Source organism: Ovis canadensis, chromosome 14, assembly GCF_042477335.2.
Source record: "Ovis canadensis isolate MfBH-ARS-UI-01 breed Bighorn chromosome 14, ARS-UI_OviCan_v2, whole genome shotgun sequence".
NCBI classification, from domain to species: Eukaryota; Metazoa; Chordata; class Mammalia; order Artiodactyla; family Bovidae; genus Ovis; species Ovis canadensis.
In genome coordinates, this window is record NC_091258.1 from 56,098,692 (window position 1) to 56,121,581 (window position 22,890).

The following is a 22,890-nucleotide window of genomic DNA, read 5'->3' on the forward strand; positions in this document are numbered from 1 at the left end:
TTCCCGTTGACAACAAATTGTGCAAATCTGAGCACACTCATCCATCTCAGTGTCACTCAAGTAGGAATAACCAGACAGTACATACTTTCCTACTTGGTGCAGTATGGAATACGTTGTACCCTCATGAAGTGTACTTGCCAAAATAAATGAACTTGACTCTGATAATTAACCTCTAGATCTAGTTAAAAGTTTATCAAAAATATGAGAATAGAGAATTATGTTAAATGGCACCACAAGGAGACAATCAACCAAATCCAGAAGATGGGAATAGTTATAGGACAAATGATAACATTTTCTTCAACAAGTAAATGCCCCTAAAAAGTCGGGAGTGGGGAGTAATTCTGTTGATTGAAAGATAATTTAAAACACACATTACTGAAATGTAGTATGAAAGCTTTGGATCCTGATTCAGAGAAACTACCTGAAAAAAGCTATTGTAACAAATATAGACACTAGAATATGAACTGGGTGTTAGGTGATGTTAAAGGATTATTGTTAATTTTATGGGTACAATCATTTTAATGTAGCCATATTTGATTTTAAAAATCATGTTAGACATATGTAATGAGATATGGTGATAGGTTAAGAATGTGATCATTGGTTCATAAAACTACTGAGTTCTAAGTTTATGGATATACTTTTATTTCTTATTTGTAAAAACTAGAAAAATATGAGTACTACAACACCTCTGAAGATCTCTTATAGTTTTAGTGATTGCAAAATTTTTTGCTGTCTCTTATAATTGAAGAGATTGAAGGACTTTAAGGTTTTGTTTAAATTAAAATGAAATTTATGCAATTTTAGGTACTCTAATAATATATTTATGACAGTTTTGGCCTCATAAATTCAAAATTGATCACAGCTGTTCACTTTATTTTAGGGAAATAAAATATTTCTAAATATATGAAGGCATAGCTTTCTTGTATCTTCTTCTTTAACAAAGGTTTAGCTGAATTAAAATTAAGAACTAATTTTGTATATGTGCTGTTTTATCCAGTGATTCTACCAATCAGCAGTCCATGTGTGAAATGGGAAAGTACACAATTGGCCTGAAACCAGAAACTGCCTACAATTTAATACATACGATTCTGTTTGGATTCTTGGCATTGAGCACAATGAGGTATTTTTGTCTTATCTATTTATTTTTTTTATGACCACTCTTTACCTGACATAGTTTAGCAATGTAATTTGGAAACTGACAGTCATCTTCCTAAATGATTATGGTTACCATAAAAATATCCTTATTTACTGTCTTCTCCCAGTACAAAATACCATTTATAAACCCGTTCTAATTACCAAGTGTTCCTCTATTTTTACTATATGATTGTTCTCAAAAAGCAATGGAATTAATAACTAACACCTTGGCAGTTGGTTTCTGCATAGTTTTAGTCAGTTCTGTGATCACAAATAATATAGCTGCCTTTACAGCTGTCTCGGGGCTTCTATACGGTTAGCACTGTTGACCTTTGCCTGCCTGTGTCCTTACAGAATGAAGTACCTCTGGACATCCCATATGTGTGTATTTGCGTCATTTGGCTTATGCAGCCCTGAAATATGGGAGTTACTTCTGAAATTGATCCATCTTTATAACCCAAAGAGGGTCAGTGCTATTTCTTTTTCCATTTCATTTTTATGACTTTCAGTATTTCTTTCATTATCAATTTGTTTTCCCAAGAGTTGTCTAAGTATCAGTTTGATAAAGTGGATACTAAACTTTAAAACTAAAATAATTGATATATTATGATTTTTTAAATTTATTTATTTTAATTGGAGGATAATCACTTTACAATATTGTGATGGCCACTGCTATACATCAACATGAATTGGACACAGGTATACATGTGTCCCCTCCTTCCTGAATCCCCCCTCCCATCTCTCCCCTCCATCCCATCCCTCCAGGTTATCACAGAGGACCAGCTTTGGGTTCCCTGCATTATAAGGAATTATTTTAAAATAATTTTGTGCTTAATTTTAGTTTTATTTTCTAATTTTTTTTCATAGTTAGATATATTCATAATACAGAATTTGGAAATACTGAAAAGCACAAAAGGGAATATTAAAAATAACCAGTAATCCCATTATCTAGAGTTATCACTATTATTATTGTTAATTACTATAATACATAATATGTACATAATTACTAATAAGAATATGGTAATGATTAATAGCCCATAAGTGCAGTTCTGAGTTGTTCTGCCCTGTAAATTCACTAGGTGGCAATATGGTGGAAGCTACAAATACTTTACAAATGATTGACTCAGTTTTTTTCACCTATTGGAGATTCATGCCCTGTTAGATTATATATATATATTTTAAAATAAAATATTTACAAAGCAAAAATATAAAGTAAAACTATTCCAAATACTTGTAATCTAAATAATGTCTTTCTTATATAGATATGTATAATGCGATATTCAATACCGATATTAATACTGCTGTATCTGTGCTATAAGGTAAGACTGATTGTCCTCATTCTTGTCTTTATTTAGCAGAATAATTGCTTTGACTCAGTGTACTTCAGTGTCATTGGCGAGGAGAGTGGTTTGCAGAGCTTACACATATCTGCTTAGTTTTTATGGCAATTGACATTGGTAGGAAAAGTAATCTACTTCCCAAAAAGGGGTTTAACAGATAAAAACATTATAGCAAAAAAATACTACAGTTTAATTATTCTAATTAATTTTGGTTCTGACTTACTATTCAGCTGATACAAGCTCTGAAAATAAAGATGTTTTCAGACCCATTTTGAGAAAAATTAGTTTTCCCCATTACCTGCTTTTGATAGAGTAAGATCTTAAAATGCATCTTACTTTAGCCTACACATTTTATTAGATGCTTAAAATCATCTGTGTAAGAACACTGAGCACATATAAATACAGTCTAAGATTAGCTCTGTGATCTGTCCTTCAGTTTTAGCAGGAAGTAAAGAAATTCTTCGTATTCTCAGTTGACTGATTTCTGAAACAGCATTAACTGTGTTTCAGTTCTGAGACTCCTCCATAAAAGACCATGAGTCTGTGTTTTCACACCTTTGAAATTTAGAGGCTTAAATTGTTACCTCGGTAAGGGAACTTGGATGGTTTTATCCAATTGAGCTCTTACCCTCTCTTAAAGGAAAAAAAAACATATATATTTTAACTTTAGGTTTTTGTTTTTTTTTTTCAGACTTTAGAACAGTAGATTTCAAACTCTCCTGTGTATAGCTTCTGATTTAGGAGGGTAGCTAAAGAAGGTGGCAGGAGGTGGGGAGACTCTCCCACAGAAAAGATCAGCTTTGGCAGCTCAGCTTCTGGGTTTATTTGCTTGTATTTTCATTTAAGATTTTTTTGAAGCAAAGGTTTTAGGCTAAGAAAAGTGTCTGATAATCACTGTATTGGACAGTTCTGTTGTAACTATTTCAAAAAATTATGTTCTGTCATATTCCTGTCTACCAAAACATTTGCTATTATAGGCAGACCACTGTGCCAATTCCCAGATACTGGCAAACATAGAACTAATCATTTCTGCCACCATGCCTCTGGGAATTTTATTGCGCTACTGTAAGTAAATGAAACTTCTTAAAAACATCTGGAAAGCAACAACTAAGGATTAAGCAGCGTATAAGTGTGATGATGAAGGAGGTAACTTTATCTTTACACATTGATTCTCAGGCATAGAGCACAGGAAAGATTCAGGTCACCTTCATTCTTGACTCGCCACTAAAGACACACACCCCAACAGTCTTTTCTCCCACTGTTCTGTGTGGGGCTGAGTTCCTTGATGTCTCAGATATTTATTTGAAAATTTGTTGATTTTCTTAAAAAGCTACTTGAGGACTAAAGTCTCTTGTTCTGGACAAAATTGAGGAAGGACATAATAGAAGAAATAAACAGGCAGCATCAGCATCACGTGGGAACCTGTTAGAATTGCGGAAATTTGGGTCCTACTCTAGACCTACCGCATCAGGAGCCCTGGGAGTGGGGTCCAGGGATCCAGGTTTAACCAGCCCTCCAGGTGGCGCTACTGCACCCTCACGCTTGAGAAACCCCTACGTAGGACGGCTTCTCAGCGGCAGCACTGTGGGCACTTTGTCCGGATAATTCTTTGACTTAAGGGCAGTCCTGAGCATTCTAGGACACTCGGCAGCATCCCTACCTTCTACCCACTGCATGCTAATAGCACCAACCTCCAGGTGTGACTGTCAAAATTAAAAACATTTGTAGACGCTGCAAAACGTGCCCTTAGCGATATGGCAGAATCCCCTGACACCACCCCTCTTGAGAACCATTGCCGGAAAAGAACCAATGATAGCGCTGAAAAGGCAATCATTTCCTCAGGAAATCTTTGTAGATATATCCTGAGTAAGACAGTTAGTGGGCTTCCCAGGTGGCGCAGTGGTAAAGACTCCGGCTGCTAATGCAGGAGACGCAAGAGGCATGGGTACAATCCCTGGTTCAGGAAGATCCCCTGGAGAAGGAAGTGGCAACCCACTCCAGTATTCTTGCCTAGAAAATCCCATGGACAGAGGAGTCTGGTGGGCTGCAGTCCGGGGGGTTGCAAAGAGTCAGACAAGACTGAATGTGTTTGTGTGTGTGTGTGTGTGTGTGTATGTGTGAGCGCGCGCGCACGCACACAGACACACACACACGACAGATAGTAGTAATTCTGAAGAATCCTTTCAAAGACAGGCGGCCAAGCCTCTCTCAGTATTGGACTTCAGGCCTGATGCATCCAGCTTTCACTGTATAAAATAGTTTAATTTACATAGTTCAGCTTCTCAGAACTTGTAAAATACAAAATCACAAAGACAATAAAGATTTTATGTATATTAGCAGTTACCCTGAAACTGAATGTTTTCCAACTATTGAACAGATTTATCTGTAAGAAATAGGAACTAATATTTCAAAGTCTGATTTAAGTTTATTTACATAGCACTTTTAATGAGGATTTCAAATTTTCTTATTAATAATACCTATTTTGCTCTATGTCTGCTTAGGATAATACTCTTTTAAAGGGAAAAATATGTGCTAGTCTCCACTCAAAAATCGAGTTTAATAAAATCATCGCCCACATGTTAATTCACTTATTTGGATATCTGAAGTCTCATATAAACTACTGCTGATCATTTACCCAACAGCATTTAGTTAATTAGGCATTTTTTCACACAGCATTTAAGACATTTACTGTAAGACTGTGTTATTAGATTATAACATTTTCAGAATTAACAACAGCAACTTTCAAACTAGAAAAATATCTGATCATTGAATTCACAGGTTTCAAAATGTTTTATACCAAAATAATTAAAATATCATTTAAAAGTTAGTATTCTATTATTATCAAAATTAATAGGGACAATGGGTAATTGAAATTTTACAAGCGTTATCATTTAATCTGTAATTTTTATTACATTTCTTCTGAAACCTAGGATTAGTTAGTGCAGACACCTGATTTTCCATCACCAACAATTTTCCTGATTTACCCACCCTAGAGACCAGGGATGAATGAGCAGTAAAAATGGCCAAAGATGAGATGATAAGAAGATAAGAAAGTGATGGGGATTTAAAAAACAGCCACAGACCAGTCAGGTGCCACTCTGTTTCTAGTTAATGGTTCTTAAATAGAAAATTTCTATTTACAACATTAACGAAGTATAGATACATTATTATTGGGTTTCTGTTTCAATATAGGTCATGAGTTCTGTGGTTCACCCTAACATGTATTTAGATGATCAATTCTTTTTAGGCAACTGCCATTTGATAAAACAACATTTAATTAATTGTTGAATTAAACAGACAAGTTATAAAAGCAGTGGATTCAGCATGTATTTTTGCATTATATTTTCATAGCTTAAATAACTCAAGTTGAGTAGGAGGACCAGTGGCATAAAGATAATACTCACATGTACTAAGTTTTCCTGGACCACCCTTCTTTCAAATATTCTTCCCTCCCTTTGTACCTGTAATTATATTAATGTTCATCAAACCGTTTGTCCAGATTTCTAGTACAAACAATATACTCACCATAGCACAGAATGAAAAGTTTCCAGTTATGACTCTGCCAGTCTGATCTGAGCAAGTCAGGTTATCTATCTCTCTGAGCCAAGGTCTCTAAACTAGAAAAATGAAGAACAGATATTCATGGTAATGATGCCTTCTGCGTCATCTTTCTCCCTGAGGAGTTGTGAGGATACAATGAGATTCTGTATTCCAAAGGGTACATTCTGCATTTAAAGATAAATACAGGAAGTTAGTTAGTCACATTTTTCTCATATCCTGTGAACTTTCTCATGGTTGCCACTCCTATCATATCCAAATTAATGTTTTACTGGATATTGACACACATACAACAGCATTTTTGCTAGTGTAAAATAAAAGTTCAGTTTCTAAAGTTGGCAACACCAGTACTTCTAATTAGCTGCAGCTCAAAATGATTTGGGGAACTTTTCTCAGACTTTATGTCACTTTACACTTAGAAGGGTTGACCTCAGAGGTGAAGGAGTTCTGCTCTTCCAGTTACTGGGTTTACTTAGTTCACAAGTTATATGCAGTTCCTCCTTTTTCACTTTAATTTTAGTGGTAGCTGTGGGCCTGGGGGTGGATTTTGTTTTTGTTTAGTTTTGTTTTTAATTTCAGTTCTGGCCAGGAATGATGGATGAACTCTCCGAGTTGAGAGAATTCTATGATCCAGATACAGTGGAGCTGATGAACTGGATTAAGTAAGAGGATTTTTTTTTTTTAACCTTTGAAAATTAAAGTGCTTTTTTAAGAGTCACTGTAGGCCTCATTTGGTTTTTGGTCTTTTGGGTTTTGTTTGTTTTTTTTTTTTCTGAATCTAATTATGAAGATACATTCATTCTCAAGTTTTTTCTTTAAAACTCTATACTTGAAATTAATTTCTTTCCATTCAAGAAATGCTCTCTCTAACCACAGTCCCGTGAAGAAGGGAAAGTAGCGGTATGCAGAGGGAAACAGAATCAGAGGATGTATCAGATCAGTGACAGTAGTGGAAATCAAGTTTTATGTTCTCTGCCAGTTTTATCTTTAGCATTTCTTCCACTTTAATAGCATTCAAATGTTCTATTAATACTGACATATAAAGTATTCTTTCCTTGTTAATCATTTAAAAATTATACGGTAAAAAAAAAATACAGTTAATTACTAGCTCAGTGCAGACTTTCTTTGAACTGATCATATAGACCAAGATTAGGCCTAGAGAAAATTTAAAATACAAAAGCTAGAGCTTTTCCTTCCTCTAACATCATAATGCTTTCGTGTTATATTGGTTTTTCTTTTTGCCTGCACGGTTACTTCACCTTAGCATTCAGCAGCAGAATGAGATTCATGTTTTTCAAAGTTTTGTTAATGAAACCCACCTCCCACCAGCAAAAATTAACTCTTTTACTCCAAGCAGCATTCCTGTGCCCTGTAATGTTGTATTTCCCTATTTTATAGCTAAACAGCAGCAGTGTAATTATTTACACATAAATAGATGCTGCAAATCTTATGTGACATATTCTGAAAGCATCGCTGTGTTGTCTCCATCACTTAGAATTTTAGTAGCCATATTGGCACTTGCTCGTGACTGATGTTTACTAACCAGTACAGTTTAGCACGGCTTGTGTATTAAGCGATGGTAAATGTTTGATAGCTTGGGCCTCTTGAGTACAATACTTGGATTTTATAGAGATTTGTATCTAAAATATATACGTGGCTTTGGTCCCAGTGTTGGACTGGATTTGACTAGATGCAATGAGTATAATTTTTCATATATTTCCAGTGCTGAGAGTGTGAAGCAGTGCTTTATTTATTTATTTAACTTTAAATCATGGCAGACAGTTGTAGAGTAAATAATTCCCTCCGTAGGTATTGAGTAAGAGGAAAAAGGCTTATTCATATAAAGAAAAGCTAATCACTTTGGCATTAGCTATAGCCAACTGGAAATTAATGGCATGCGTGTCTGAAGGTGAGGCTGCTGTTTTCTGTTTTTCAAATTGCACCGTTGGTAGGAGTGGTGTAGGGCGCCCACGCTGGCACAGTCCCGGAGGTGGCACACCTTCTGGATCTACTTGGATTGGCATTATAAACATCCCACCGCCACTTCCCAGTCTTTTAGGAATTAATCGTAGTGTCATTAAGATTGTATTCTAGTGGAGTTATCTTTGGCTGTGTCAGACTGGATATACTTATTGCAGTGCCTTTATTTTCATGCTCTTGCTCACAGAGGTTATTTAAAATAACGTTTCTGGTTCTGAAAAATTATGGATGAGAGTCTGTTCCATGTGTAAAGAAGATAATCTTTTAGTCTGCATTTGGGAAAGTGGGCTTTGTTCTTACATTCTCCTTCTACTAACAGTTCTTCTCCCTGTGTGTAGACTTATTCTTTTCACTTTTTACCAATCTCAGCAACTGAAGGATTTGTATTGTTCCCCTAAAAATGGTTCCATTGTGATCTAATCTTGCCTGTTTTCTCTTCAAAGTCTTCAAATCTAAATTATTGTTTTTGCAAAAATAGCTGCTAGGCATGTTTGTGAAATAAGCTTAAGTGATGATGAATGTATGTCAAAATAGGGTCTGTTTAGACACAAAATGCGTTTGTTTAAATCAACATTTAAATCAGCTCTGGTCTAGGCTTCATTTCCAAACACAAGCAAATGTACTTTACTGTTCATTTAACCTGTCCTGATTTCTTCTACTTTAAAATATAAAATATGACCTTCTACTTTGACTCTACTACCTTGACTAATCACACAGTGTTCGTGACATGAGTAGGTCTGAGCTGTGCTGGAGGAAAGGCTGTGGGCTAAGGATTCGTGGAGTGTATCTGAAAGCCTGTTTGGAATTGTCTGAAGGCAGCAGCTGGGCCTCTGGTCCCACCTAGCACTGTTACTGAGAGATGCCTCCTCTCTGTCCTGTCTGCTTCTCTTCTCAGGTAGCCAGAGTGATAGGCTCACATCTGTCCTTTGTCAGGGTGGACATGACCGCATCTTTTGGGGTCAGCACAGGATGGCTGCCCGGCCTCTAAAATGAGTCAAACAAGAAACGGTGACCTGAAGAAACTCGGGAAGACAGATGACTCTCTATTTCAGCAGGGGCAACCCTTGTGCTAAGTGTTCAGAAGGAGCTACCACCATCTTCTAGTCCGCCTCATGTACTTGATGCTAGAGCGCGATGCTTGAAGATTAAATTCTTCTTTAACCAGTGAGGACCTTTTGTTGCAGTCTGGCCCCCAGCGTCTTCCCAGTGAGAACTAGGACGTCATCTCTCCACGCCTTCCGCAGCCCCATCTGTGTGTTCACGGGGCTGGTTGCCTACCTTGCATGTTATACTGAACTGCCACATGCCCTATTTTCCAGTAGATTTAAGTGTGTGTGTTCACATTAACCCCTTTTTGCTAATGATGTTTTTCCTGAATACGAAAACTAAAAACCTGCCTTTTCTGTTTTACTTTCTGGTACCTCTTTCATCAGAACCCAGGTGGAGCTTTTATAGGTTTTATGTGTGACTAGAAAGCACATTCACTTCAAGGCCAAATCTCACAGCAATTGGTAATTCATACCTTGTTCGTTTGCAACCTTAGAATGTTTCATTTTTGGCTCCTGAAACATTTCTTGGACATTATGCAATTCAGATAGACTGACTGTTTTGAGGTGTGACATTTTACCTACTATAGGAGATTTTCACTAGAAATAGTTTCTTGCCAGTGATGAAGCCTGCATGTGCAATATTTTCTCAATGGGCCTGAAAAAATGGACCAGACTTCCTTCACATTTAATCAAAGCAGAAAGAATTACAGTATATTTTAAATATGATGTAGGTTAAGTTCAGACCTTAAATGCCAATAAGCCTCTTTTATATTTAATGAATCATTTTGTGGCATTTGCATAATTCTATAAATTTTTGAAGTGTAGATAAAGCAAATGTTCACACGTTATATTATAATGCTCAGTTTACCTATTAGTTCAACAGTAATTAACTTGTTGAAGCTTAGAGCTTCAAAAATAAATGAGATTATTTGTTCAAAAATGCCATCAGGTCTTCCTAGAATGACATTTACATTATATAATGTAAATCCATTTGACCTGTGAGTCCTTGTCATTATTTAGTGACATTTCTTACAGAATAAATTGTTTGCAGGTTGGGCAGCCTGCTATGGAGCTTGGCAGAGAGCTATAAAAACAAATTATTCTTTCATTTTATACATCATTTGTTCAAACATTGGTAAAAATTGCTTTGTTTTTCTATAATAGAGAAGTGTCATTCAATGGTTAAAAGCACATTAGCTATTTTAGACACAGACCACAGACTGTGTCAGCAGAAGTGTCCGTGAAGGAAGAATACCCATCGTTCCATCTGTCATGCTGCATATTTTAAGTCGAGACAAAGAACCCCTGCTCCCTCTGCCCACTGAGCTCACCAAGGAAAACATAAAATACTGCAAACCTAGGTTTTTAAAGTTTAGAAAACGTGTGATTTTTTTTTTCATTTTGTTTCGCTTTCCTTGTTTTACTTTTGCATTTGCTTTATGGGTAAAATTAAATATTTAAGGGAGCAGTTAAATGTCCCAGATTTACCACAGGGCTAGCACATAAAACCAAGTCAAACAACCCCATGAATAAACAGCATCTTTATATGCTTGGAAGTCAGTCGTTTTCAAATAAATTATTATATCTAAATCCATTTCATAGGCATTAGGGGTGCTTGTATTTTGCTGAAAATGAAACCAAGAACCTTTAGTGAAAGACTCTTAAGAATCCGGAGGATTGTAGCACCGGCAGTTGAGACGGATTACATTTCTTTTAAACTTTCTGACTCTTTTACTAATGAGGCCAAACATGAAAATCTTGTCGCAATCGAATGAGCCTCACCTCCTCTAAGCGGTCATGTGGCATGACCTGCTCTCCTGGTGAGGCTGCCGTTGCCTTGGGGACCGTAGCCAGCGGGGTGGCAGGGGCAGCAGGTGCTGTCAGAGGGGAGAGGCATGTGTACCACAATCCTGCCGCGTCTGAGGTGTTCTGTTTCCAGCACAGCTGCAGGCCCACAAAAGGCAGGCATCAGTATGTGGTGGGCTAGTTGTGGGTTTGCTTTGAAGTGTTTGCCTATGTGGGAGCTGAGTCTGTCAACCAGTAAGCTTCTTGAAGACAGGGTATCATACCAGCCCAGCACGTAGTAGGCTCTCAGTAATGTTTTGGCCGAAGCAAGTAGAACTTTATAACTCTGAAGCAAGTAGAATCTTGTAAGTCCCCAGCAAGCAGTTTAGGATTGTTGACATTTTAAACCTTTGTGAACTATATAACTCATTGAAGTATTCTGATGATAGCCCAGGAAGGGGAAAGAAGCCTTGTTTGTTAACCATGAATAGATAACAGGCCAGTCGGCCGTCTTGGCCAACATTACCAACAGCTCTGTACATCTCCCTGATGTTGAATTCTGTTGCATATTCAAAAGGATGATCCTCAAACAGCCTAAAGATTTGAGTGAATACTGTCAGCACAGCTGCTGCGTTTCAGTAAGACCATACAGACCAGGATGGTTCTGTCTCTGTGGGTTCTCACCTTGACCTCGTGCTTTGCTAAACACGGAGACCAGATGCATCTTCTCCCACATTCTAAACCTCTTTGGTTCAGAGGACCCGAAGAGGGCGTTTTTGTATAATTTACTGCAGTAGGACGGTTTGTGCCAGTTAAGAGTATACAGACGGAAAGAAGACAGATTTGGAAAAATGATGACATTTTCTTTCATCTTATTTGTTCATATCTATTCTCTTTAGCAATTATGACCCACTGTAAATGAGGGCAGCACAGTATATATGGCACAGACTGAGCATTTAGTAAGTATTCATTGAACTAAGCTAAATTTTTAGAAAATCTTTCACTAAGGAACTCTGTGCACCTTTACCCTTTTTCGTTTAAACCCTCCTATTTCCTTGATCGTGTGGGACACATGTCAAGAATTTCTTATAAATTGCTGGTTCAGGGCGGGGGGCAGAGCAGACATGTATTTATGCCTGTGTTCTGGATCTGGTTGTCAGAATGATGATATCCTGTGAAGCACAGCCAGGTTCGTGTAAAAGTTTTTCTCTTGTAATCCGTTCTAGCGTCCAACAGGAATAAGGGAGGGTACAGCCTATGTTATTCCCTGTGTGTGCTCACTGTAATTCTGTCACTTTAAGAAAGGTTATTGGAATTCAAGTGAAGGAGATGTCATTGTTAGAAAATGTTGCACTTTTGTAAAGTATATTATTTGTCAATGTTTCAGCTTGAGCTGTAGAATGCCTTGCTTGTAGACATCCTTTGTAAGGCCTTTGTTGGGTGGCATTTGTGCTGCAGTCTTAGCATAAAAATGTAATAAGTAGAACATCCGCATGGAATATATGAATATGATGAGGCTTCTCTTAGAATGAACATTAGAGCAAGTTTCATGCCCTGATGTCCAAAACATTGAGAATGGTATGCTCTGGCTTTTTCTGCAGCGTTCCCTGGTGGCTCAGAGGTTAAAGCGTCTGCCTGCAATGTGGGAGACCTGGGTTTGATCCCTGGGTCGGGAAGATCCCCTGGAGAAGGAAATGGCAACCCACTCCAGTATTCTTGCCTGGAGAATCCCATAGACGGAAGAGCCTGGTGGGCTACCGTCCACGGTGTCGCAAAGAGTCGGACACGACTGAGTGACTTCCCTTTCACTTTCATGTTGAGTTTTAATGATTTCAGTTAGCCTCCTTCTCAGACAGACTATGTCCATTTTAACTCAGCCTAGCAGCCGTCAACTCCTTGTTTTTAACACAAGAAGGGTGAATGTATCTCACACTATTCAAGTGGACCTTTACTGGAAATTCTGCATTAAGGAGAGTCCACAGAACAACTGTTACGTTCTTCATGATAAAATGACACCTCATTGATTTGATGGTAGCTCCCAGGTTTTAAAAAATAGAAGGGAATTGAATCAGTGACTAAGATTATTTTTTCCAGGGGGAAAAGGAAAACATGCTTTCACAGTATCACAGTAATCAGGAAGTCTTCCCTTGGCCCTCCGTCAGCTGTCCCTCACACCCTATGGGGAGGCAGAGAATCACAGCTTGGTGATAACTGGAAAGTGAAACCATAATTTAGTATCAGAATGTCCTGTACTTCTTAAGATGCATTCAGTCTTTCATAATCAGGACGAAAGGAGAGAAATACATAAAATACTTCTGCCCCGCATCAAAAATGTTGTATAGCTTCATACTGAGTAATAAGATACCTGCTAGTTCAGAATCTTCTTTCTGTGTTCTTTTGTTTTTAGCAATTATTTTTTTCTGAAAAGTAATTTATCGTAGTATCTGTGATCCTTTTTTCTGGTTTTAACCAAAAACCCTTGGAATCAACTCATGGCCGCTGCAGTTTCTAGCATAATTTGTTTTAGTCTAGGCAGCCCATTTAATTAAGTTTAATACAAAAGGCACTGGCAGTCTTTTAAGGCCTCTTGTTAGAAGCTGTCCCTTTGGAACAGGAGAAGGAGAGGGTTGTGGGATTGAGCCTAGAAGACTCAGGAGGTACCCACATCCAAAGACAATTCATTGTAAGAGTAAACCCATCAAAACAGTAAATCAGAAACTTCCCAGTCATTGTCAAAATCAGATAGGAAAAATTTCATAGAACAACTTGAGTGCAGATCAGAATCACAGCAGCCTCTTGTTTTTCCCAACTCATACATAGCCTTTCTTAACACAGCCGGGTCATCCTGAGTGTGTGGCATTGTCTTCGTGGAAGTCTTAGCAGTGAGGTTAATTCAGACTCTTAAAATCTTTTAGCGCTAACACTCCAGGGAAGGCTGTGTTTGCTGGAAGCATGCAGCTGCTGGCGGGCGTCAAGCTATGCACGGGACGGACCTTAACCAACCACCCGCACTACGAAGACAACAGCCTCAGAGAGCGGACGAAAGCGGTGAGGGCCTCACCTGGCTCCTCGTGGGGCAGCCGTGGGCTGGCTCTTGTTTGGTAAAGCCAGGGCTCCAGCTGCTTGTCTTGCGGGTCCTGAGGGGAAGGCACAACTGAAGTGCCTGGCAGGACTCACATCTCCGGAACCTAGACCTTGACCTGCCCCGTCCATTAAAGGCGTGCCATTTAGGCCTTATGTTCCTCTCGGGTTAGAAGAGTACCCGAGGAGAAGTGCGCCTTGAGATGTTTAGGACAGAGTGTTTGAGGATGGAGCCCTCGGAGCCTGGAACTGGAGCGAGGAGAGAAAGGGGGAGAGCTGTGCTGAGAGCTGCGCTGGTCACCGTGTTTATGGGCCATTTCTAGTGAGTGAGTGTGTGAGTGAGTGAGTGTGTGTGTGTGAGTGTGTGTGTGTGTAGGGGGGCAACACACAGTTAAGAAGTTCAGAACATGCAAAAGAGAACATAGAGAAAAGTCCCCATCCCAACCCTGTCTTTCAACTAGCAGTTCCTCTCCCAGAAGGCAAATAACATCACCAGCAATTTTATGTATGTACAAATGTATGTGTATGTATATACACATGTAAATTCATATTCTTTTCCCTCTTTTTTTTTTAAACAAAAGAACCTACTACATCTTCCTTTTCTTGAGCACATAATATATTTTGGAGATTTTTCCATATTGGTTTATCAACAGCTTCCTTGCAATTGTTAAAGCTGCCTAATATTTTGTTATGTGGAAATAGCAAATTTTACTTAACCATTTAGGTTGTTTTCCTGTCTTCTGCAATTCCACGAACAGTGTTTCAAATAACATACTTGTTTAGGGCTCACTCTGCACTGGTACAAAATGTACATCAGATTCTTGGAAGTGAAGTTGCTGGGTCACAGGGTATGGGCATTTTTATTGAGATAGAATTACTAAGTCTGTATGAATTACACCAACTTTACGTTCCGGTCAGTGCTACAGAAGGGTACCTGTCTTGGTCCTTACCAGCAGGGGTTCCAGACTTTTCAGCGTTTCTTGTCAGTCACTTTATAATCTTGGTGGCTAAAAGTCTGTTGGAAAGTCTTTTGAGGGGATGAGATTTCTTAATAACTAGGCTAAAAGCCAGAGAAGGCAATGGCCACCCACTCCAGTACTCTTGCCTGGAAAATCCCATGGATGGAGGAGCCTGGTAGGCTGCAGTCCATGGGGTCTCTAGGAGTCGAACACGACTGAGCAACTTCACTTTCACTTTTCACTTTCATGCATTGGAGAAGGAAATGGCAACCCACTCCAGTATTCTTGCCTGGAGAATCCCAGGGACGGGGGAGCCTGGTGGGCTGCCGTCTATGGGGTCGCACAGAGTCGGACACGACTGACGCGACTTAGCAGCAGCAGCCTAAAAGCAAATGATTTTTACTAACTCCTCCATTTTAAAGAGAACTGTCTGATTCCAGCTAAAATGGGAATTTTCCAACCGGCCCAAATGTTCCAGATAGCCCCAGGTTAGCTTGAGGAAGAGGGGAAGCTGCCTGGCTCACCAGACTCCAAAATTCAGCCAGGGGGTGGCCACCGCTTTGACTCGAGAGATGGGAGTGCTGTGTTTCATCCTCTCCAAGATCCAGTCCCTACCTCAGTGCTGTTTTATGCCCTAAAAATTGATGTCCTGAAGGTCCCAGTGCCCCTCCTCAGTCATGACCTTCAAATCCTTCAAATGCCTTACTCTGAGGCTGGTGCTGGACTGTAGGTAGGATTAACCGAACAGTGTTAGCAGCATAAACAGATACCCTCTGCCATTTCAACATCCGTCCGGACATGCTGACCAAGGTTGTCAGAACCCAGTCTCTTAATTCCAAGACGTATGAGAATCAGTGGGCGGCACAGGAAGCAGCACTGCTTTTCATTACCACCCCCTCCCCATGCACACCCCATCCAGCCTCCCCCCGCCCCCACCCCGCCAAGTCCTGGAAGACAGGACTTCAGGTGTGTGAAGCTGGGGGTGACTAGGAAGACACCTCCTATTGATGCCCCTGAGCTCTGCACGTTGCTCTCCCTCCAGGAAAGACGAGAGAGAAAGTGTAGGGTCTGCTGGTCAAGCCGAGTGCAGCAGAGCAGCAGTAGAGGATGGCTGCTGCCCCTGCCCGCGTCCAGGGGCCCCGTGAGGGTCCTGTTCCCCAACTGCCATCATCAGAGGCTGGGTCTCCTTGCACGCATCTGTGCCTCCAAAGTCCCCTCCACTCCTCTTAGTCTGAAGGTCCCCTTTTCAAAGGGAAAGGTCATGTCTTATTTACTAAATCGCATTATTTACCTTGGAGAAGGGAATGGCAACCCACTCCAGTATTCTTGCCTGGAGAATTCCATGGACAGAGGAGTCTGGTGGGCTGTAGTCCACAGGGTCGCAAAGAGTCAGACAGGACTGAGCAGCTTTCACTTTGCCTCATTCTTTACCTTGGTGAAGCATTCTTAGAATCAACATCTACTAATGAATATATTCATAACTCAAGGTAATACATTCTCAATCCAAATCTCTTTGGTGTCTAAATCCAAATATATTCAGCATAACTGACTCTCCCTCTTGCCAACAGTTTTCTTTCTTTGAAATATCCCACACACTCCAGGACTATAGGTGAATGAGATGACCTGCATGGGAAGAGATAGGGAGCTGGGTGGCTGCAATTAGACTCACCCCTGGGGGAAGTTACATCGATAGATAGTCTTGACTTTCTATGTTAAGTGGTATTTTGCCTTATTCATTTTTTATCTGCTTTTGAAGGTTTATCAGATATATGCAAAGAGGGCCCCAGAGGAAGTGCATGCGCTGCTGAGGTCCTTTGGCACTGACTACGTGATCCTGGAAGACAGCATCTGCTATGAGCGCAGGCACCACCGGGGCTGCCGGCTGCGGGACCTGCTGGACGTCGCCAATGGACACGTAAGCATGCCAGCCAGCACACACGGGGCATCTCCCGGGGAGGAGAGGGTCCAGGGTGAGTCCTGAGGAACATAACAGCCTTTAGACTGAGTGTCTGCAGAATTACATGATAGATCCAGCATTCATCTGCTGTGTTCTGCAGAATTCCTACCTTGGCATGTTAGATACTTACCACGGGAGCTGGGCAGCGGGAGAGATGGGAGTGGGGCTCTAGTCCCCAGCTTCACACCAAATAAAGCAGCTTTGTCTTCACCTGGTCTGTGTCATACTCTACGTAGATTTTTTTTTTTTTTACAATTTTGCTTCAGAAGTGAAAAAAGAAACCTCAACCTTTTAAAACTGCTGCTCCAAACCAACATTTTGGCTCGTTCAAAATGACTGCAGTGCCCCATCCCCACATCGCTGCCATCCCTGTGCCCTCCCCCCACTCCGCCCCCACCCATGATAGAATCTCATTTCTCTCCCTGCTCTCCCGTTGGGTGTCCCTTTTCATCCTCTAACACACTTCCACAGAGATGGCTTTCTATGGCCAAGCTTACACTCCAGAGCAGGAAAACAGATACTTCTCTTTTCTCCCTTCTAAGGGAAAATATTTTTGGAGCTATGCCAGGTAGAGCAAACAGAAGATTTTCACCCTATAGAAGTGGTATTTGCTGTAATTATTGGGGCTGTGTTAAAAGCTGATAGATATTTCTAAAATGGGGTGGGGGGGGAGGCTAAATCTAGCCTAACTCTGAAAAGAAAAAACTTAACTACAGAATTTGAGATTCTGAACACTTAACGATCTACTTTCTTAGCAAATTACAGTATTAACACTAGTCACCATGCTGTACATTTAGGTCACCAGAACTTACTCGTCTTACAAAGGCAAGCTTGTATCCTTTGACCACAGATGTCCTGATCCACTTGATTGTGGTCGTGATTTCACCATGTTTATGTGTAACAAATCATCAATTATATGCCTTACTGCTAAGTCACTTCAGTCGTGTCCGACTCTGTGCGACCCCATAGACGGCAGCCCACCTGGCTCCGCCATCCCTGGGATTCTCCAGGCAAGAACACTGGAGTGTAAAAAAACTAAAAAAAAAAAAAAAACAAAACTAAAAGAACACTGGAGTGGGTTGCCATTTCCTTCTCCGATGCATGAAAGTGAAAAGTGAAAGGGAAGTCACTCAGTCGTGTCTGACTCTTAGCGACCTCATGGACTGCAGCCTACCAGGCTCCTCCATCCATGGGATTTTCCAGGCAAGAGTACTGGAGTTGGGTGCCATTGCCTTCTCCAATATGCCTTAAATATATATAATTTTATTTGTCAGTTATGCTTCAATAAAGCCAAGGGAAGAAAAAAGAATAGATTTTTGCCCAAGGAAAATAACTGTCCGTAACTATCTTGAATTCAGAGAAGGTACAGACCAAATACCTGCATTTAAATTTTGCTTCGTGGGTAACTTTTGTAAGTGTTTCTAACAAGGCCATCTAATGAGTTGAAAAGCTTTCTCTGGTCATAGGAGTTCTTCTTATATTTGATTTTTGTGAGAGGAACAGTGTAGTGTGTTCAGCAGGACAAGGAGATCCAAGTTCTAGTTCTAGCTTTACCATTAAAGGTGAACACTGTTTGACACAGAACTCTCCTCTTCAGCCCTGGGTCATACTTCCCAAAGGAAAAAGGATGAACCAGATATCTCCAAGTGGCAGGTGACGTTGACATCATTCAATTTAAGTTCACTAGCATATCATTCTTAAAGAAACTCAATCCCTATTCCTACTTATGTTTGGCTTGTAAATATGATTTTTTTCCCAAATTGTATTTGGTTTTGTTTTGGCTTTAGATGATGGACGGCCCAGGAGAAAATGATCCTGATTTGAAACTTGCAGGCCACCCTCGCTTCTGTGAAGAGATTAAAAAAAACCTGCCCACCTACACGGCATACTTCACTAGAGTGTTCCAAAACAAAACATTCCACGTTTACAAGCTATCCAGAAACAAGTAACAGAGCTTTCTATTCAATCTCTATTTTTGATACATGAAACTCCATCATAATGAAACTCAGATGATGTTTCATATGTAATTAGGTAGCCTGAACCTTAAAGCTGTGATATGATTAAGTCTACAAATGTTTACACAAGCATTACCATCTTCGAAAGTATCTTATACAAGCTTCAGTCTTTGTCCTGTTCCATGAATGTTCTTTAGCCTAAACGTTTCCACTTTCTAAAAGTGATCTAGAAGTTTGTTGTTGGGGAGAACAGTACGTGTTCTCTAGGAAGCCTGAACAGCTGCATGCGTGTGTGCATGCTAAGTCACTTCAGTCGTGTCTGACTCTTTGCAACCATATGGACTGTAGCCCACCAGGCTCCTCTGTCCATGGGATTCTCCAGGCAAGAATACTGAAGTGGGTTGCCATGCCCTCCAGGGGATCTTCCTGACCTGCATCTCTTACGTCTCCTACATTGGCAGGTGGGTTCTTTACCATTAGCGCCACCTAGGGAGCCCGGAACAGTTGCATATCCTGTTGTAAATCCAGAGCCTGTTCAGGATTTGAAATACTTCCAATTTTTAATTGACTCACAATAGCTATAGCTGAATCGAATTGAGGAAATGCATAATTAAGTTATTTAATATTATTTTACCAGTGAAGACCAACTGGTGACTTTTTAAAAAAAGCTCTTTACTGTCCTGTTTCACCTAAAAATTTTATAATGTCTTCCATTTGTCATGCTTTTAGTATTTAAAGAAAGATCATGTTAGGTCTTCGTGTATATCTGAATTTTTTGTCGTGCTCTGTCTGAAATGTAACGGGTAGCGCTTCAGCAGTGTGTGTCTGTGTGTGTATGTGTGTACACGAGCATGTGCATGCATCTCTTAAATGCTGGACACAGAAAAGGGTTACAAATTCCATACTGTCAGTCCTTAAAGCAGCAGCAATGTTACATAGCTGAGCCGAATTCGTTACTGTTTAGTGTTATCATTTTAAAACCTGTTGATACTATTTAACCTATCCTGCAAGTAAGAAAATTTTTCTTTATTTCTTACTCATTCAAATTTACTGGGTTTGCAAGATTTTGTAAACTCTTTGTTTTTAGCCTTTGTATTTTTTACAGCCTAGAACCTTGCAAAGTCTTACTATTTTTTAATTGTTGTATCTTAACTAACTTACAACTATGATATTTTTGGCAGAAAGCATTTTCATACTAGGTTTGATTTCTGGTCTCCAATCTTACTGCAAGGGCCCTTGATAGGTTGTTCTTTTTCTTACTCAAAGGTAACCAAGTGCCTCTAAGTCATGCTTACTTGTAAACAACAATGAAGAGGATTATGTGTACCTTGTACCTGCTCAAAAGGTTTTTGATAATTGCTTTTATAATTAATTTTTAATGATAGGGACATGTAAAAAAGTTGCTGATAAAAGCATATTGTGTTTTCAACTAAATCAAGACGGCTAATGAAATTAACTTTCATCTCTCATGCCAGTTGGAAATGATTTAAATGTTTCCCCTCACAATGGTATTAAAGTAAATCACTGTAGGCATGAAGATGGATATATCATATGTCCAAATGATTTTATATTCACCTACTACTTATTAAGCAATATTCAGAAAGAAATTTTACACTGTCATGTTGGATTCAAGGACACTTGGCCTTTATCACAACTTACTTAAATAAAAAATTGACAGTAGCTGAGTTATTAAATTATGCAACTGAAACTCCTGAATTACATCTTGTATCCCTTAATAGGGTTGGAGACCACTGCAGTTTAGGATAATACAATAATAAAACATTTTAATCAGTGCTAAAACTTTAATTCTGTAATGATGCATGCCTGTTGTAGCTGACAGCATGGGTCAGTCCACTCTTCAGTGAGTGCCTTACTCTAATTGAAACCAAGCACATGTAAGGTACAGTATGTTAGACTATCTAGTTACATTTTTAAAACCCCCTATTACCTTCTCAGAAATATTTTGATTTATTTTAAATATTTCTATATGTATTATTATAATCTACACATTTGGGTATTTGGAGTTTCAATATACTAGAAACATGTACTTAAATTTTTATGCTTATCATCACTGCATTGATGGCACACAGTAATCTTTTTTTCATGGTTTAGGTGCCATCTGTTGCCAAAACACTTAGTGTTCAGTCTTCAGTGAAAAATATAAAGTGCCAAAAAATCTTGCAAGACAGAATCCATACATACACTCTTTCCAAAACACTGTGACCATGTATAGTTGATGTTTTATTTCCTGATGACCAAATCTCTCAATGAATCATGTTAAATATTTTTAGTGCTCCTCAGTTTTCTCTTTTATGACCTTCTCCTTGGAGTACACAGGAGGAAAGAGAGGAAAAGAGGCTGACTCCTCGCTCTGTGTCGAGCCAACGAGAGTGACCTGTAGCCCAAGGTCCCTTCCACAGGGATCTCAGTGGCTGTGCTAATATTTGATAATGACCTCAAATTATGGCTGTATTTTATGCATAGAAATGCCACTTGATTTTGCTTCAGAGTTAGCATTCAAAAGAAACCCTAAGTACAGTAAGTGCTCTTAATTATCCTTTACTTACACAACTCACCAGATCCCTTCATAGTTTCCATCGTCATGTACGCTGACTGCCACCCAGCACCACTGGGGGCTGCTCCGCGCTGCTCTGTTCTCACAGGCCTCAGCTCCCTCCTTGGAGTTCTCTGCTTGTCTGTGCATGCTCTACTTCCTGTTGTAAATACACGGTTCAACATAAATCCAGGACATTTTGATCTAAAACAAAAGGATTATTTCTGTGAAAGTTAGCTAGAATGCTTTGGTCATATTTGATAAACATTGCCACTAGTAAAAACTGCTTTTAAATTAATTGTGTTTGGGAAAATTATAAAATATTGAGAGAAAATTCAAGAAAATTTATGAGCTTAGATTGCTTCACAGATTTATTTATTTTAGTCCTCATTTCACCTTTAAAAAAATCTAGACTGATCAGAAGATGTTAAAATGTACCCAAAGCATGTTATTGGTATGATTTATTCAAGAATAAAACCGCAGTCATTGGACCCTTATGCAAAGGAAAGGTCTCAGCTTTACATCAAAAGATGAGCAAATGAATATACAAATTATACGCGTGAAGTTACGATTCCCCGCTTTGACCTACTTAACTTCATTAAATGACTAGGTGCTGATGCTGATCACAGTGACTGATCTGCTAGAGTTGAAAGGTTCCAGTCACTTTATTACAGACTTAAAAGTAGGAATTCATTTCAGATATAGCAACCAGGACCGTAATTAGGTGTTATCTACGTCATTTGTTGTCCACTTAAAGGTGATTTTCTTGACCTCACTGAGATCAACTAGACAAATGTATTTATGTGAATGTGTGTGTCTTTGTATGTGTCGGGTTGGTGCTGGTGATGGCAAGGGCATATGGGGATACTGCAGACCAATGTTTCATCTGGCCTGCATCTCTAAAAGAACTAAAAATGGTTATTCTGATTCCACATGAACCTTGTAACAATTTTAGCTCATCTTTGGCCAAAACTTACCTAAAGTAACACAGAAATATTCAGTTTTTAAATTTTCATTTAAACCTTGAAATTAACAGGAAGACAAAATGTTCTCAGATTATATAACTTGGCCAGTATGCTCCCAAATGCTTTATATACAACAACCTTTTGGCATAAAAGAGAGTGCTTGTTTGTTCATGGGAAAAAGCTTTGAAAATGAGAGCGTGGCTTACTTTCTTGTGGCGATTCCTTTTCTGTGCTTAATATCCTATGGGTAAAATCTTACAAAGAGCTTTTATAATTTGTTGTACTGAACTGTATGAAGATTATGTACTGAATAAAGCTCTTTTAAGTTACACAAAATGAGTGTCTCTCAGTTCTTTGAAAGTCGAAAACCAAGGAACTGGCTTACTGAAGTGTATTAAATATGTGCTAAATAGAGTATCGTCACTAAGGATGGATGTGGCAAGGTCTTAATTGTGCTTGCTAATGTCGAAGGGGTTCATTTTTTCACAAAATTTGGTTTGCTAGCTGCTTATTTGCTTCACTTGAAACTCAAGGTTATAGTTAAGGTTTCTAAAGAGAAGGCTGCTATCAGCA

General features: G+C 39.2%; 1 protein-coding gene across 3 annotated transcripts in view; it reads left to right on the plus strand.

Moving 5' to 3' along the window:
- The window catches only part of DPY19L3 (dpy-19 like C-mannosyltransferase 3), an 81,823-nt gene extending 59,170 nt beyond the window's left edge, over window positions 1-22,653 (plus strand). For all 3 annotated transcript variants that reach the window (XM_069550297.1, XM_069550298.1, XM_069550299.1), the window contains 7 exons: window positions 998-1,120; window positions 1,489-1,600; window positions 2,397-2,453; window positions 6,612-6,694; window positions 13,762-13,894; window positions 16,643-16,801; window positions 18,631-22,653. In XM_069550297.1, coding sequence (XP_069406398.1) covers window positions 998-1,120; window positions 1,489-1,600; window positions 2,397-2,453; window positions 6,612-6,694; window positions 13,762-13,894; window positions 16,643-16,801; window positions 18,631-18,792 — 829 coding nt within the window. In that variant the 3' untranslated portion in view covers window positions 18,793-22,653. The remainder of the gene's footprint in view (window positions 1-997; window positions 1,121-1,488; window positions 1,601-2,396; window positions 2,454-6,611; window positions 6,695-13,761; window positions 13,895-16,642; window positions 16,802-18,630) is intronic.
- The last annotated feature ends 237 nt before the right edge of the window (window positions 22,654-22,890 follow it).